The sequence below is a fragment of the Pelophylax lessonae genome (genome assembly GCF_965119305.1).
Source record: "Pelophylax lessonae genome assembly, chromosome: 12".
Lineage (NCBI taxonomy): Eukaryota > Metazoa > Chordata > Amphibia > Anura > Ranidae > Pelophylax > Pelophylax lessonae.
In genome coordinates, this window is record NC_138779.1 from 202,208,204 (window position 1) to 202,224,866 (window position 16,663).

At 45.0% G+C, this 16,663-nt stretch overlaps 1 protein-coding gene across 1 annotated transcript in view; it reads left to right on the forward strand.

Moving 5' to 3' along the window:
- The window catches only part of LOC309567663 (protein BTG3-like), a 32,032-nt gene extending 16,250 nt beyond the window's left edge, over nt 1-15,782 (forward strand). The window contains exons 2-5 of the mRNA XM_082273086.1: nt 5,077-5,277; nt 11,390-11,527; nt 12,226-12,442; nt 15,223-15,782. Of these exons, the coding sequence (XP_082129212.1) occupies nt 5,105-5,277; nt 11,390-11,527; nt 12,226-12,442; nt 15,223-15,420 (726 nt within the window). The 5' untranslated portion in view covers nt 5,077-5,104 and the 3' untranslated portion in view covers nt 15,421-15,782. The remainder of the gene's footprint in view (nt 1-5,076; nt 5,278-11,389; nt 11,528-12,225; nt 12,443-15,222) is intronic.
- Nucleotides 15,783-16,663: the final 881 nt, after the last annotated feature.

Below are 16,663 nucleotides of genomic sequence, written 5' to 3' on the forward strand. Positions count from 1 at the left end.
AGGGTTGAATCGAGGTTCCATTCAAACTCACTTGGCCATAATTGGACAAGGTCAACAACCAAATATGGCAAAGTTGTTGGGCCTAAGCCTTGGCTTAACCCCACGTTAAGGTCAATTTATTTACTTTAAGCTCAACTGGAACACTGAGTACAAGAAGGAAGTCGTGGAAGTGGGGGGGGGGGGGGGGGGTTGGCTAAAGTGTTTATTACACAGACATATAAATCTGAATAGAAGAGGAGGAAGCCACTAAAACCTTCTAACATTCGGTCTGTAATAAATGTAGGGCAGCGAGTAGCACAAACACAGGAAGGAAGCTATGAGTCGTATTTAGATATCTTGAAGGTTATCTTGATGGAGTGGTGGGTGGGCAGAGTTACTGGACAGCTACTAATATTTATTGGAAATGCTATCATTGAGAACTCCCTCTCGTAGTTTATGTCGCCTTCATAGGACCACCATGTGTCCCCCTCACCCAGCTCACTGATCGGCTGTCTGGGGATGTCTTCAGCATTTACCAAAAACTCAAAGAACCGTTTTGCATGGACTAACCCTTCAAGGGACCAAGAAACGCGTACTCCTAGAACAGTGGTGACCCAGGGCCCAGATACCGTCCTTTGCTTGCTTTTACCAAGCCCTTGGGCATTATTCCCCCCACCTTCAGCAACAGTGGGGCATAGTTCCTCCCACTGACACCAATGATGGGGCACTATTCCTCCCACTGACACCAAGGATGGGGCATTATTCCTCCCATTGACACCAAGGATGGGGCATTATTCCTCCCATTGACACCAAGGATGGGGCAATATTCCTCCCACTGACACCAATGATGGGGCACTATCTCTCCCAATGACACCAAGGATGGGGCACTATTCCTCCTACTGACACCAAGGATGGGACATTATTTCTCCCACTGGCACCAAGGATGGGGCAATATTCCTCCCACCGACACCAAAGATGGGACATTATTTCTCCCACTGGCACCAAGGATTGGGCACAATTCTTCCTACTTACACCAAGGATGGGGCACTATTCATCCCACTGGCACCAAGAATGGGGCACTATTCCTCCCACTGGCACCAAGGATGGGGCACTATTCCTCCCACTGGCACCAAGGTTGGGGTATTATTCCTCCCACTGGCACCAAGGATGGGGCACTATCCTTCCGCTGACACCAAGGATGGGGCTTTAATTCTCCCACTGGCACCAAGGATGGGGCACTATTCCTCCCACTGACACCAAGGATGGGGCACTATCCTTCCGCTGACACCAAGAATGGGGCACTATTTCTCCCACTGACACCAAGAATAGGGCACTATTCCTCCCACTGACACCAAGAATAGGGCACTATTCCTCCCACTGACACCAAGGATGGGGCATTATTCCTCCCATTGACACCAAGAATAGGGCACTATTCCTCCCACTGACACCAATGATGGGGCACTATTCCTCCCACTGACACCAACAATGGGGCACTATTCCTCCCACTGACACCAAGAATAGGGCACTATTCCTCCCACTGACACCAAGGATGGGGCATTATTCCTCCCATTGACACCAAGGATGGGGCATTATTCCTCCCACTGACACCAATGATGAGGCACTATTCCTCCCACTGACACCAAGAATAGGGCACTATTTCTCCCAATGACACCAAGATCATTTCAGGGAGAAGAATGGTCAGATGTGTTTACAACAGCCGACCGTTCTTCTCTCTCAGCAGGGAGCAATCGTGAGTGGCCGGCTGCAATCGCAGCCGCCGGTCCCGTGGATCGGCATCCCTGTTGTCTAGTGGGGGTGAAAGCGTGCTCGCCCCCCCCCCCCCCCCCCCCAGCACCGCTCCTCTGAACTGACGTACCAGTACATCGATTCGTGCAGCCAAGCCAGCCTGCCGCAGTATATATGCAGCGATCGATTGGCAAGTGGTTAATGTGTATCATTTTTGTACAAGAAAAATCAGAAAAGAAAGATTGCGCATGATCAGAAACAATAAACAACAAAAAAAAAAAAAAAAAAAACGTTTGTTGTTTGAGAATTTTCGTAAGAATTTTTGTTCATCGGTTTCCGATTTGCTGTGAAACAACGAGGAAAATCAGACGATCGTTCGCCCGATCTTCTTATAGTTTGTCCACCTTTTGTGCTACAGTAGCTGGTTGTCAGTAGCTGGCTGTCAGTAGCGCGTGGTCCTTGTATTGCACGGCTTTGCTGTGTCACAGACAGTTCTTATTACACGCACAGCGGCCGACCTCGCCTGACTCTGCACATGGCGTTCTCCTTCCCCGCCGCTCAGCTACAGTAAATGCTTTGTCTGCTAAGCTGATGAAACAGACGGCAAAGGAAAGGCTGGGACGGGGGTCACAGATGGCGGGCTGTGCTGATATTACAGCGTGGTGTCATCACCTGATCTCTCCGTCATCCTCTTACAGTCGTCTTACACGCAGGAGGAAGTTGGGTTGGGGGAGGGGCTGCGACTCAAAGACCTTTTGTGCGATTTTCAGGAAGTGGCTTAGTCATTGAATGTTTGCCTGGCAGTGTGGGGGGGACAATGACGCTCGCCGTTTATTGCCTTGGACTTGGTCCTCCCAGTGGTGGCAGCGCACAGCTCAGCTCTGGATGGAAGAGACAAAAAACAAAGTAACAGAACAAGTTTTACAGCTGTGTGTTCATGAAAAAAGAATCAAATGGATTTTTAAATGCAGCTAGTACAAGTACCTGAACCCTACCTGGTTATAAGCCTACTGAAATTCTCCATACAAATAAATGCAGCTAGTACAAGTACCTAAATTTTATATGGTTATTATCCTATTGACATTCTCCATACAATGAAATGCAGCTAGTACAAGTACCTGAATCTGACTTGACTGTTGTCATCCTCTGTACAGTAAACTGCAGCTAGTATAAGTACCTGAATCCTACATGGTTATTATCCTATTGACATCATACAATGACATGCAGCTAGTACAAGTACCTAAATTTGACTTGGTTGTTGTCATCCTCTGTACAGTAAAATGCAGCTAGTACAAGTACCTAAATCTTACACGGTTAATATCCTATTGACAATCATCCTCCATACAATAAAGTGCAGCTAGTACAAGTACATGGATCTTACATGGTTATTATCCTAGTGACATCCTCCATACAATAAAATGCAGCTAGTACGAGTACCTAAATCCTGCATGGTTATTATCCTATTGACATCCCCCATACAATGAACTGCAGCTAGTACAAGTACCTGAACCCTACCTGGGTGTTAGCCTATTGGCATCCTCCATACAATGAAATGCAGCTAGTACAAGTACCCTAATCTGACTTGACTGTTGTCATCCTCTGTACAGTAAAATGCAGCTAGTATAAGTACCTGAATCGTACACGGTTATTATCCTATTGACATCATACAATGAAATGCAGCTAGTACAAGTACCTGGGGATCTTACACGGTTATTATCCTATTGACATCCCCCATACAATTAAATGCAGCTAGTACAAGTACCTTGATTGGACTTGGTTGTTGTCACCCTCTGTACAGTAAACTGCAGCTAGTACAAGTACATGAATCCTACATGATTATTAGCCTAGTGACATCCTCCATACAATAAAATGCAGCTAGTATGAGTACCTAAATCCTGCATGGTTATTATCCTATTGACATCCTTCATACAATGACATGCAGCTAGTACAAGTACCTCAATTTGACTTGGTTGTTGTCATCCTCTCTACAGTAAACTGCAGCTAGTACAAGTACCCAAATCTTACATGGTTATTATGCTAATGACAATCATCCTCCATACAATTAAATGCAGCTAGTACAAGTACTTGAATCTGACTTGGCTGTTGTCATCCTCTGTACAGTAAAATGCAGCTAGTACAAGTACATGAATCCTACATGATTATTAGCCTAGTGACATCCTTCATACAATGAAATGCAGCTAGTACAAGTACCCGCATCTTACAGGGTTATTAGCCTATTGATATCCCCTATACGATAAAATGCAGCTAGTACAAGTTCCCGCATCTTACATGGTTAATATCCTAGTGACATCCTCCATACAATAAAATGCAGCTAATACAAGTACCTAAATTCTACACGATTATTGGCCCATTGACATCCCACATACAATAAAATGCAGCTAGTACAAATACATGGATCTTACATGGCTTTTATCCTATTGACATCCTCAATACAATGAAATGCAGCTAGTATGAGTACCTAAATCCTACATGGTTATTATCCTATTGACATCCTCCATACAATTAAATGCAGCTAGTACAAGTACCTAAATCCTACATGGTTATTATCCTATTGACATCCTCCATACAATTAAATGCAGCTAGTACGAGTACCCCAATTTGACTTGGTTGTTGTCATTCTCTGTACAGTAAAATGCAGCTAGTACAAGTACCCGAATCTGACATGGTTATTATCCTATTTACAGCCTCCATACATTAAAATGCAGCTAGTACAAGTACCTTTGACTTTGTTGTTGTCACCCTCTGTACAGTATAATGCAGCTAGTACAAATACCCAAGTTGGACTTAGTTGTTGTCATCCTCTGTTCAGTAAAGTGCAGCTAGTACAAGTACCTGAATCTGACATGGTTATTATCCTATTAACAGCCTCCATACAGTGAAATGCAGCTAGTACAAGTACTATAGATGCTACAAAGGATACATACAAGTATTTTCTTAAAAATATTTATTTATGGGTTATTTATAATACAATTAGCTCTGCGAATGCTTCAGCTATCACAAATAATCCTCCTAATATGTCTAATATGTCTATTTCCTATCGTCATCAGCGCCATCTAATGGCCATAATGTGTTTTTTTTCCCCTTTTGCAGTGTTTCAAGTAAACACCACATTATGGCCACTAGATGGCGCTGATGATGATAGGAAATGCACACATTGGACCCCTTAATGTTTACAAACGACAGGATTCTTTTTTAACATAAGGGGATATTGTTTTGGGGAACAGCGTTTGTGAGTTACTGCTAATTCTTTTATTAGATATTCTTGTCTATTCACAGAGAAGAAGCAAAGTTTTGGTGTGTCCGGTAATTCTGTATAAATGTTTATTTCAGGAGTGCGATATAAATAGCGCTGGAGAAGATGCATGAGGAGGTGAAGCTCGGGGCGTCCTACATCGTAAGGCTGCTCAATCGCCACCAAAAGCTGGACAGCAAGCAAGTGAAAAGGTTTACAGAGACTCTGACCGCCATCCTGTGCGATAAATTCCAGGGACACTGGTACCCGGACAGTCCCCAGAAAGGACAGGCCTACAGGTAGGAGTCAGCACTGGGTCCTTGTGATTGTCTAGGCAATGCAGGCAGATCATGGCTGGTGGGAAGGGCTGTACATATCTTTTCTTAAAAGTATCAGACCTCCCTAGGTAGCAGTGGTCATTTTTACATCTAATTTCAATTTAGTTGTAGTCATAGTCTTTTGACTAAAATTACATTTTAGTTTAGTCATCTGAATTGTTTTAGTTTTAGTTGTATTTTAGTCAACTAAAATAGTATTAATTTAGTCTATGACAATATTTTAGTCGAGGAAATTAACACTGCTAGGTAGCACCCACGTGTGATGCCGAGCCTCCATAACTGAAAGCACCAAATCCCAATAAATGGAAGGGTGGACAAAGGAGAGTCAGGCCAGGGAGACACCATCAATGGGGCACAATTCCTCCCAATGACACCAACAATTGGGTCCAATGACACAAAGGAGGGAGCACAATTCCTTCCAATGAAACCAACAATGAGGCGCAATTCCTCCCAATGACACCAACAATTGGGCCCAATGACACAAAGAAGGGGGCGCAATTCCTTCCGATGACCCCATCAATTGGGCCCAATAACTCAAAGAAGGGGGCACAATTCCTCCCAATGACCCCATCAACTGGGCCCAGTGACACAAAGGGGGCACAATTCCTCCCAAAGACACCAACAATTGGGGGCCAATGATACAAAGAAAAGAGCACAATTACTCCCAATGACCCCATCAATTGGGCCCAATGACACAAAGAAGTAGGCACAATTCCTCCCACTGACCCCAACAATGAGCCAAATGACACAAAGAAAGGGCACAATTACTCTCAATGACACCAACAATTGGGCCCAGTGACCCAAAGAAGGGAGCACAATTCTTCCCAATGACCCCAACAATTGGGCCCAGTGACCCAAAGAAGTGGGCACAATTCCTCCCACTGACCCCAACAATTGGGTCTAATGACTCAAAGAAGTGGGCACAATTCCTCCCACTGACCCCAACAATTGGGCCCAATGACACAAAGAAGTAGGCACAATTCCTCCCACTGACCCCAACAATGAGCCAAATGACACAAAGAAAGGGCACAATTACTCCCAATGACACCAACAATTGGGCCCAGTGACCCAAAGAAGGGAGCACAATTCTTCCCAATGACCCCAACAATTGGGCCCAGTGACCCAAAGAAGTGGGCACAATTCCTCCCACTGACCCCAACAATTGGGTCTAATGACTCAAAGAAGTGGGCACAATTCCTCCCACTGACCCCAACAATTGGGCCCAATGACACAAAGAAGTAGGCACAATTCCTCCCACTGACCCCAACAATGAGCCAAATGACACAAAGAAAGGGCACAATTACTCCCAATGACACCAACAATTGGGCCCAGTGACCCAAAGAAGGGAGCACAATTCTTCCCAATGACCCCAACAATTGGGCCCAGTGACCCAAAGAAGTGGGCACAATTCCTCCCACTGACCCCAACAATTGGGCCTAATGACTCAAAGAAGTGGGCACAATTCCTCCCAATGACTGCATCAATTGGGCCCAGTGACGCAAAGAAAGGGGCACCATTCCCCCCAATGACACTAACAATTGGGCCCAATGACACAAAGAAGGGGGGCACAATTACTCTCAATGACCCCATCAATTGGGCCCAATGACACAAAGAAGTAGGCACAATTCCTCCCACTGACCCCAACAATGAGCCAAATGACACAAAGAAGGGAGCACAATTCTTCCCAATGACCCCAACAATTGGGCCCAGTGACCCAAAGAAGTGGACACAATTCCTCCCACTGACCCTAAACAATTGGGCCTAATGACTCAAAGAAGTGGGCACAATTCCTCCCAATGACTGCATCAATTGGGCCCAGTGACACAAAGAAAGGGGCACCATTCCCCCCCAATGACACTAACAATTGGGCCCAGTGACCCAAAGAAGGGGGCAAAATGACTTTCAATGAACCCATCAATTGGGCCTAGTGACCCAAAGAAGGGGGCACAATTCTTCCAAATGACACCAACAATTGGGCCCAATGACACAAAGAAGGGGGCGCAATTCCTTCCGATGACACCAATAATTGGGCCCAATGACACAAAGAAGGGGGCACAATTCCTTCCGATGACCCCCATTAATTGGGCCCAATGACACAAAGAAGGGGGCGAAATTCCTCCCAATGACACCAACAATTGGGCCCAGTGACACAAAGAAAGGGGGCACAATTACTCTCAATGAACCCATCAATCGGGCCCAGTGACCCAAAGAAGGGGGCAAAATTACTCTCAATGAACCCATCAATTGGGCCTAGTGACCCAAAGAAGGGGCACAATTCTTCTCAATGACACCAACAATTGGGCCCAAAGACTCAAAGAAGTGGGCACAATTCCTCCCAATGACACCAACAATTGAGCCCAATGACTCAAAGAAGGGGGCACAATTCCTCCCAATGACACCAACAATTTGGCCCAGTGACCCCAACGATGGGGCAGGATTCCTCCCATTGACACCAAAGATGAGGCATTATTTATTCCCATGGGTGTCTGGACCTTTTCTACTCCCAAAGGCCACAATCGGGTCCCTCTAAAGTCCGAGGAGCAGTAAACTGGCCCCCTGTTTTAGAAAGTTTGGAGACCCCTGTACTAGATGATGCTGAATGTCCTCCATACAGGACATTAGTGCATTCACTGTGCATGTGTGCCGCTCACTCCATTTATCCCTATAGATGGGGCTGTACTCCTAGATGGCCAATCCATGGGAATGAAGAGGGCGCACTAAAAATATTGCCATATAACCCCTTGTGGCCACCACATGGTGGTCCTTTAGGTGGGCTTTCTGATCATGTGATTGCTGCAAAAGCAGTGACTTCAGTTGGGCACAGCTTTTACAGGGCGACTGCTCCAACTGAATGGACTGGAAGCGGCCTTCATACTGCTGGGCAGGGTGGAATTTAATGGAACCTGCCCCATGCCAATGCCATAAGGCCACCATGACTATGGAGGACTACTATACAAACCTGCTGTATATTCCCATTAAATATTTTCTAGTAAAGCAAAAATTGATGTGAAAGCTGCTTGGTTCCCGTATTGCATACATTATTCTCGATAATGATGTTCAGGATTGCTGGAGGTGTAAGAGCAACACAAGTGATGCATATTAAAGTACCATCGCGCTGTGAGAGCATCGGGTATTTTCTGCACAGCGATTGTTCCCATTTTTCGTCCAGTCTACTTCCTCTTTTTGGTCTCATGTTTACACAATCATTTAAAAAATCTCTCCCGAAATGGTCAACGAAATGTCATGTTAAAAGGTCAGCCCACAAACATCTGATAATGCAAAATTTGGTAAGTTTGGAGAGTTAAACCATCTACCAGTCTCTTCTATCTCGGGGGCTCCATTGGTGAGATATCTGCTATGGGTTCTTAGGGCCGGACACCTGTTCTGCCCATTATGAGGCATTTCCACCACCCCTGGACTAAGTTCATGGATCTGTACACCTGCTTTGGCTATTATGAGGCATTTCCAGCATCCCGGCGCTGATTTCCTGGATCTGTATACATGCTCTGCCAATTATGAGGCATTTCCACCACCCCTGGACTAAGTTCATGGATCTGTACACCTGCTTTGGCTATTATGAGGCATTTCAAGGGTCCCGGCGCTGAGTTCCTGGGTCTGTACACCTGCTCTGCCCGTTATGAAGCATTTCCATGATCCCAGCGCTGAGTTCCTGGGTCTGTACACCTGCTCTTCCCATTATGAGGCATTTCCAGGATCCCACCTCTGAGTTCCCTCATCTGTACACCTGCTCTGGCCATTATGAGGCATTTCCACCATCCTGGGGCTGAGTACCCAAGTCTGCACACCTGCTCTGGCTTTAGGAGGCATTCCCACCATACCGGAGCTGAGTTCCCCGGTCTGCACACCTGCTCTGGCCATTATGAGGCATTTCCACCATTCCGGCGCAGAGTTCCTGGGTCTGCACACCTGCTCTGGCCATTTTAAGGGGTTCCCATCATCCCTGGGATGTGTTCCTGATTCTGTACACCTTCTTTGGCCATTATGAGGCATTTCCACCATACTAGAGCTGAGTTCCCCGGTCTGCACACCTGCTCTGGTCATTATAAGGGCGTCCCATCATCCCTGGGCTGTGTTCCTGGGTCTGTACACCTTCTTTGGCCATTATGAGGCATTCCCACCATCCTGGTGTTGAGTATGCAAGTCTGCACACCTGCTCTGGCCATTATGAGGCATTTCCACCATACCGGAGCTGAGTTCCCCGGTCTGCACACCTGCTCTGGCCATTATGAGGCATTTCCACCATACCGGAGCTGAGTTCCCCGGTCTGCACACCTGCTCTGGCTTTAGGAGGCATTCCCACCATACCGGAGCTGAGTTTCCCGGTCTGCACACCTGCTCTGGCCATTATAAGGGGTTCCCATCATCCCTGGGGTGTGTTCCTGGGTCCGTACACCTTATTTGGCCTTTATGAGGCATTCCCACCATCCTGGTGCTGAGTACCCAAGTCTGCACACCTGCTCTGGCTTTAGGAGGCATTCCCACCATCCCGGTGCTGAGTTCCCGGGTCTTCACATCTTCTCTGGCAATTATGAGGAGTTCCTACCTCCCAGCTTTATTTTTTTCATTTATTTTATAAAATGGAAAATTTAAGATGAGAAGCTGGAACACACAAAGGTGGGAAAGAACACCAAATGGTCCCAGGTGAGCAGGAGCAGAAAGGGGATTTATCGCAGGGCAATACCACTGTTGGGGCACCAGGCTCCACGTACAACTAAAACCCTTTTAGGTGGTCTGGCTTTTTAAGTACTTGAATCTGCTTATAGACAATGGGGCAGAAAACCAACCTTTCTCATCCTTTTTACCCCATTGGACCCCTTAAAACATTTTTCAGGTCTCGGGGAACCTCTGCAAAAAACATTTTATTGTATGTTAGTGGAAAAATGCCCTTTACATTGGTGGCCATTAGGAAGAATACCCCTATCTAATGAAACGTGTCATTAGAGAAATATGGAGGCTACCAATGCTCCTCCTAAACCAGCCATTCCCAACCCTTTTACCCCATTGGATCCCTTGAAATAATTTTCTTGTCTCAGGGAACCCCTGATAAAACCAATTTATTGGAGATCAGTCGAAAAACACATTGGTGGCCAGTAGGAAAATTACCCCTTTCTAAAGAAACATGTCATTAAAGAAATATGAAGGCTACCAATACTCCTCCTAAACCAGACTTGCTCAACCTTTTATACCCCATTAGAACCCTTTAAATAATTTTTATATCTCGGGGAACCCCTGATAAAATTTATTGGAGGTCAGTGGAAAAAATGCCCCCTACATTGGTGGCCAGTAGGAAGACCTGTTTACCCAGGAGGAACCTTTGAATAAATTTTAAGGTCTCAGGGAACCCTGATAAAACCGATTTATCAAACGTCAGTGTAAAAGTTACCCTTACGTTGAAGGCCAGTAGGAAGATTACCGCTTTCTAATAAAACATGTCATTAGAGAAATGTGGAGGCCACCAATGTTCCTCCCAAACCAGCCTTTCTTAACCTTTTTACCCAAGAGGAAACCTTCAAAACATTTTCAGGTCTCAGGGAACCTTGATGAAATCAATTACTTGGAGGTCAGTGGAAATAAAATGCCCATTACATTGGTAGCCAGTAGGAAGAATGCCCCCCGTACAGTGCTGGTCGAATTGCCACCCTTCAGACAGATGAAAAGAACGTTGGCTCTGGAACTATACCATTAAATGGTAGCTCAATCAGCCTCAGCTCAAGGAAACCCTAGAAAAATTTTGAGGATCGTTTGGCTTGCACAGAACCCCTGTTAAGAATAAGGGTCCTAATCAATGCAGTTATAACGTTAGTAGCCTTGTCTGTGCCTTCCTTTTCCAGGGACACCAGTTTCCCTTATTGTTTATCCAGGTGTCACAGAAACAGGAAGTAAAAAGAAAATGCAAAAACATAAACAAGCTTAATTTCGAACTTTTTCCCATCAACCAAGAAGTTAAAGAACACTTTGACTAGAGTTGGGCTTTATCCTTGAAAGTCAACACACCTTGTTCAGAACCTTCCTAATGGCTCCTGCTAATCCTGTGCCTTTCTTAATATTTCAGGTGTATAAGGATCGAGCAAAACCTCTTGTTGGATGACTCTGTACTACAGGCCTGTGTCAGGAGTGGCCTGCGCTGCTCACAGCTTGCTCTGCCCAAAAACATGTCCATCTGGATTGACCCCAAAGAGGTCAGCTGTAGGTAAGTCATATCTAAGGGACTATAGTCTACTCTACAGAGCTGGGGGTTACTACTGAGTGGGGGATCAGCAGAGCTGGGGGTTAGTACTGAGTGGGGGATCAGCAGAGCTGGGGGTTACTACTGAGTGGGGGATCAGAAAAAGCTGGGGGTACTACTGAGCAGAGGATCTGTTGAACATGGGAACTAATAAGCTGGTGATCTGCTGAACGAGGGTACCAATAAGCAGCTGATCTTCTGAACAGGGGTATTAATAAGCTGGGGATCTGCTGTACAGGGGTTCTACTGGGCCCCTTTAAAACAAACAAAAAATCCATACTCTCACGGCATTTGCCAGGCTTCATTAAAGCTTCAAAAAAGCATCACAGAAGCATCGAAAACACATCAAAAAAGCACGTGGAAGCTGTAGGCGCTTTAAAGTGTGTTAAAGTCAAAAGAAGAGTAAATGAGCCCTAACAGAAAAAGTGGTTTCACGTTCTTAGCTGTACTGCCTAGCAGGGGTGTATGAATCACAAAACTGGCTGGAAAAAATTACAAATTCGTTGGAAGATAGGACATTTCTCAACTGTGTGCCTGGAGTTCAGATTGTTGTCTTGAAATTTTTTGGGGCTGAGTTGATCCATATAAATGCTGGGTTTACTATGTGTTTATGAAGGTGACCTTGACAGAAGTCATTTACCCCCGCTGTTCTATTTTCCCAGGCTTGGAGAGAGCTGTAGCCCCTTTATTGTGAAAGCTCTTGAGCCCCAGGAGTCCAAGAAGGATCAAAGCTCAGACAAATCTGACCTGGAGACCTCAGACTATCACTCTGATGGCTCAGACACCACCGGATCGCCATCCGAGTGCTCCAGCGAGGATGAGGAAAATGTTAGCAGCAAGGACAAGAAGACCACCCCACTGATAGACACCCAAAAACTCGTAAGTGGTTGACCGTACACCAGTCATATGAGAAACATGGAGGCTACAATTCTTGACTTCACTGATAGACACCCAAACACTCGTAAGTGGTTGACTGTACACCAGTCATTAGAGAAACATGGGGGCTAGCATTCTTGACTTCACTGATAGACACCCAAAAACTCGTAAGTGGTTGACCGTACACCAGTCATTAGAGAAACATGGAGGCTACAATTCTTGACTTCACTGATAGACACCCAAAAACTCGTAAGTGGTTGACCGTACACCAGTCATTAGAGAAACATAGAGGCTACAATTCTTGACTTCACTGATAGACACCCAAAAACTCGTAAATGGTTGACTGTACCACCAGTCATTAGAGAAACATGGAGGCTACAATTCTTGACTTCACTGATAGACACCCAAAAACTTGTAGGTGGTTGACCGTACACCAGTCGTTAGAGAAACATGGAGGCTACAATTCTTGACTTCACTGATAGACACCCAAAAACTCGTAAGTGGTTGACCGTACACCAGTCATTAGAGAAACATGGGGGCTAGCATTCTTGACTTCACTGATAGACACCCAAAAACTCGTAAGTGGTTGACCGTACACCAGGCATTAGAGAAACATGGAGGCTACAATTCTTGACTTCACTGATAGACACCCAAAAACTCGTAAGTGGTTGACCTACACCAGTCATTAGAGAAACATGGGGGCTAGCATTCTTGACTTCATGGATTTTGAGAGAAAATTCATACAGTTGGACCATGCCAACTCAATGCAGTGATTGGGTTTTGCTTTGACCTTGGGTTCTCGGTTCTGCTAGACAGATGTGCTACCGAAGTCTGTTCTGTCCTAAGCACATTGTTATGAATCAAACTTTATTCATCCAGCTGCTGGGAATTGTGGGAGGTAAATTGTTTTCCTAGAGACAAACGTGTCATAGGTTTTCCCACAGACCCGGATCTCCTTGATAATTGTGATAACTAGGAGTTGAGTCACCGACATTCTTCTGTAAGTGATTCAGTTCTTTGAGTCATCTTATCTTTTTGATTCCTATCCACCCTTTTATTAAAGAAAAGGAAATGCCATTTGTTTTTTTTATTACGAGCTACATCTACTGTATACATACAGTATATAATAATTGACTCTAGAATAGTTTTGATTCCATTTTATTTCTCCTAAAGACATGATTTGACCAGTAGAGTATGGAAGAACTTGAGTGGCCTACATATAACCCTGAGCTCAACCCTACTGAACGCCTCTGGGATGAACTGGAACATTGATTGTAAGCCAGGTCTTCCCATCCATCATCAGTACCTAATCTCACAAATGCTCTTTTGGCTAAATGGGTGAAAATATCCACAGATAAACTCCAAAATCTTGTGTAAAGCCTTCAGAGAAAAGTGGAGGCCATTATAGCCACAAAGGGGAAGCCAGCTCCATATGGGGAGTTTTGCACTTTAGCACTTGCCCTCCTGAAGGTTTTACCCATTTCATGACCAGGGCATTTTTTTTGCTATTCAGCAATGCACTATTTTAACTGGCAGTTGTGCCATCATGCAACACTGTACCCAAATTAAATTTATATTATTTTGTTTTTACACAAATTGATCTCTCTTTTGGTGATTTTTGATCAGCTCTGGGTTTTTTTTAATTATTTTTTGATTATAGAAACCAGTGGCAACCAAAATTTTAGGCCGAAAATTGACCTATCCCATTTCGGCCGAAAACGGGTCATATATGCTGAAAATGAATGGCCGCCGCAGCAGCAGCTTTAACTTTAACTTAATATGGTGTGTGACCGGCCGCGGCCGGCTCCTGAGACCCGCTGTTTGTACCTCCTCGCCCACCCTGTGCTAGACTGGTTGCTAGAATTGCCAGCCGCCTGGTATCTAGCAACCAGTGACCTCACGGTCCTGAGAGGAAAGCGAGGCCGAGAAGAGGACCCAGCATGCAGAGCGGAGGAGGATCTTTCTCGTCCTCCTCCGTGCCTATGATATGATAGAAAATAGAAAGAAATGGTAGAAAAAACTATTTCCAAATCATTTGGGGGAAAAAAGTCATTTTTGGTTTTCGGCCACGGGCATCCCGTATTTTCGGTTTTTGTTTTGGCCCAGAATTTTCATTTCGGTGCATCCCTACAGACTTTATTTCAACAAAGCAGTTAAAGAGGAAGTAAACCCTCCTCTGACACTTTTACCTATAGGTAAGCCTATATTAAGGCTTACCTATAGGTACTGTAAATATCTCCTAAACATGTACCGTTTAGGAGATATTTACCTTACATGCAGCCAGTGACGTCACTGGCGCATGCGCTCTGAAGGAACGGCTGCTGGTGCCGTTTCTTCAGAGCCCCGTGCCGTGACCATTGGCTCCCGCACGCGTGCGCGGGAGTGACGTCACCGCGGCTCCGGCCAATCAGATGGCCGGATGCCGCGATCCCGGAAGACGGGCGACTGGACATGTCGCCCGTCATCCAACTAAGCGGGCGGCATACTATCTCATTATGGGTTTCTCTTTCAGGTTTCAGGAAAAAAAAAAAAAAAACTTTCGAGGGTTTACAACCTCTTTAAAGATGTCCTGGTGAACACTGGAAGATGACCCTGCTGGCCTAAAATGAGAATTTATATTTAACTTGAATGATAAAAGAAAAATATTTGTAAACATTTTCCAAATAATTACCATAATAAAGACATTTTTTTTTTTTCATAAAACCACCAAACACGCCCTTTAACGCTTTGATCCTATTTGATGAATAACAGTTGTGTTTTTTTTTTTTTTTTTTGAATTGCAGGGTGCCCAATATTACTACAGCCCAGCTCCGGCATCCACAGTCTACTACCAATATCCCAGAAACGCTTTGAGCTTTATTCCAACCTACCAGCCCATGACAGTCTATTACTTGGTCCCAAAATACGTTCACAACATGAGGACTAGGGGCGGCTATCGTAAATGGAAGTCCAAGAAGTCCCCACCTCCCGCCAAAAGCTAAACTGTGATTTGTACGGACCCTTGTGATTCAACCGCTAGAAGACCTCAACTGTTCACCTCTTGGAAGATGATTTTGAGCCAATGGAGATCATCTCACAGGTTGATCTTCTCAAAAGCTGAGCCTGCTTTTGAAGGTCCAAACCTGACTTTTTGTGCAAAAACTCAGGAAGAAACTACTGAGACAGTCTTTCTTTTTCTTTTTTTTTTCTAATTTATTAGCACAAAGTCTCCGCTCAGGAGCATGGCTGATAACACAGTGGGAGTGATTTAGGATGCCGCCTTATGTAGCTGAACATCATAAGAGGTATATCCTGTACGGATGATAGAAGTCTCACCTGATGCTTGGTTTCCTACTACTGGTGATGAGGAAATTGGAGCAGTGAGATAAATCTTAGACAAGCACAGTCATGTTTTTCAAAACGTGACCTCTATTGTTCCACCTGCACCTTGTTGTTTCTCCGTATCCTCTTCATTTTTGCACGTTAATGGTTTGGTGGCTGGGGCCCATGCTGTAGGTGGTGTACATCTATGGGATTGTTCACCCAGACCTGTGACCTTACAATGTGGTTCAGTCCATGGCCGGAGTTTGTGACTATGAAAGTTTAAGGGCCATAATTTGGGTCAAAAAGTCCATACAGCTAAATATTTTGTTTTATAACCTCATGAATCTAGAGACCAGAAACTATGCTTTGGCTTGCACTGCTCGCTGTTAATGCCTGCTGTATCAAATGTGCGCTAGAAGTCTCCAGAGATGCAGGACATCTTTATGGTTGGCTAAAGCCTTTTGGATATCTATTTTGCTTGCTTATAAGCATGGAACCAAGTTCCCTGACGACTCATTTCCAATGTTGTGCTTGTCCACAAGGCTCTCTGTTTTAATAAGGATTTTTGTCCTTTGAGGTGAACCTTGCACTTCCGGCAAAGATCACTAATCCTATGAGGAAAAGAGGAAATACTGTGGTTTACGCGTTTCACCTTAGTCATACCAATGATGGCTATGACTAAGGCTAACAGCCGAAACGCATTAGCTGCTGTATTTTTTGTATTCTTCCTGCTATGAAATTTCAATATTCAGAAGAACGAGTTGCCAGCTTTAATCTCATGTCCTCCTGTTGTCTTCGGGTGTTGGGAAGACACCACAAGCCAGTGCACTGCCTGCCTTCCTTACTGTGGAATTGGTGCGGCCGTTGCCTGCTTCTCCATATGTCCACTTATCCTAGGTGCCCCCCTTCTTCGGAAGAACC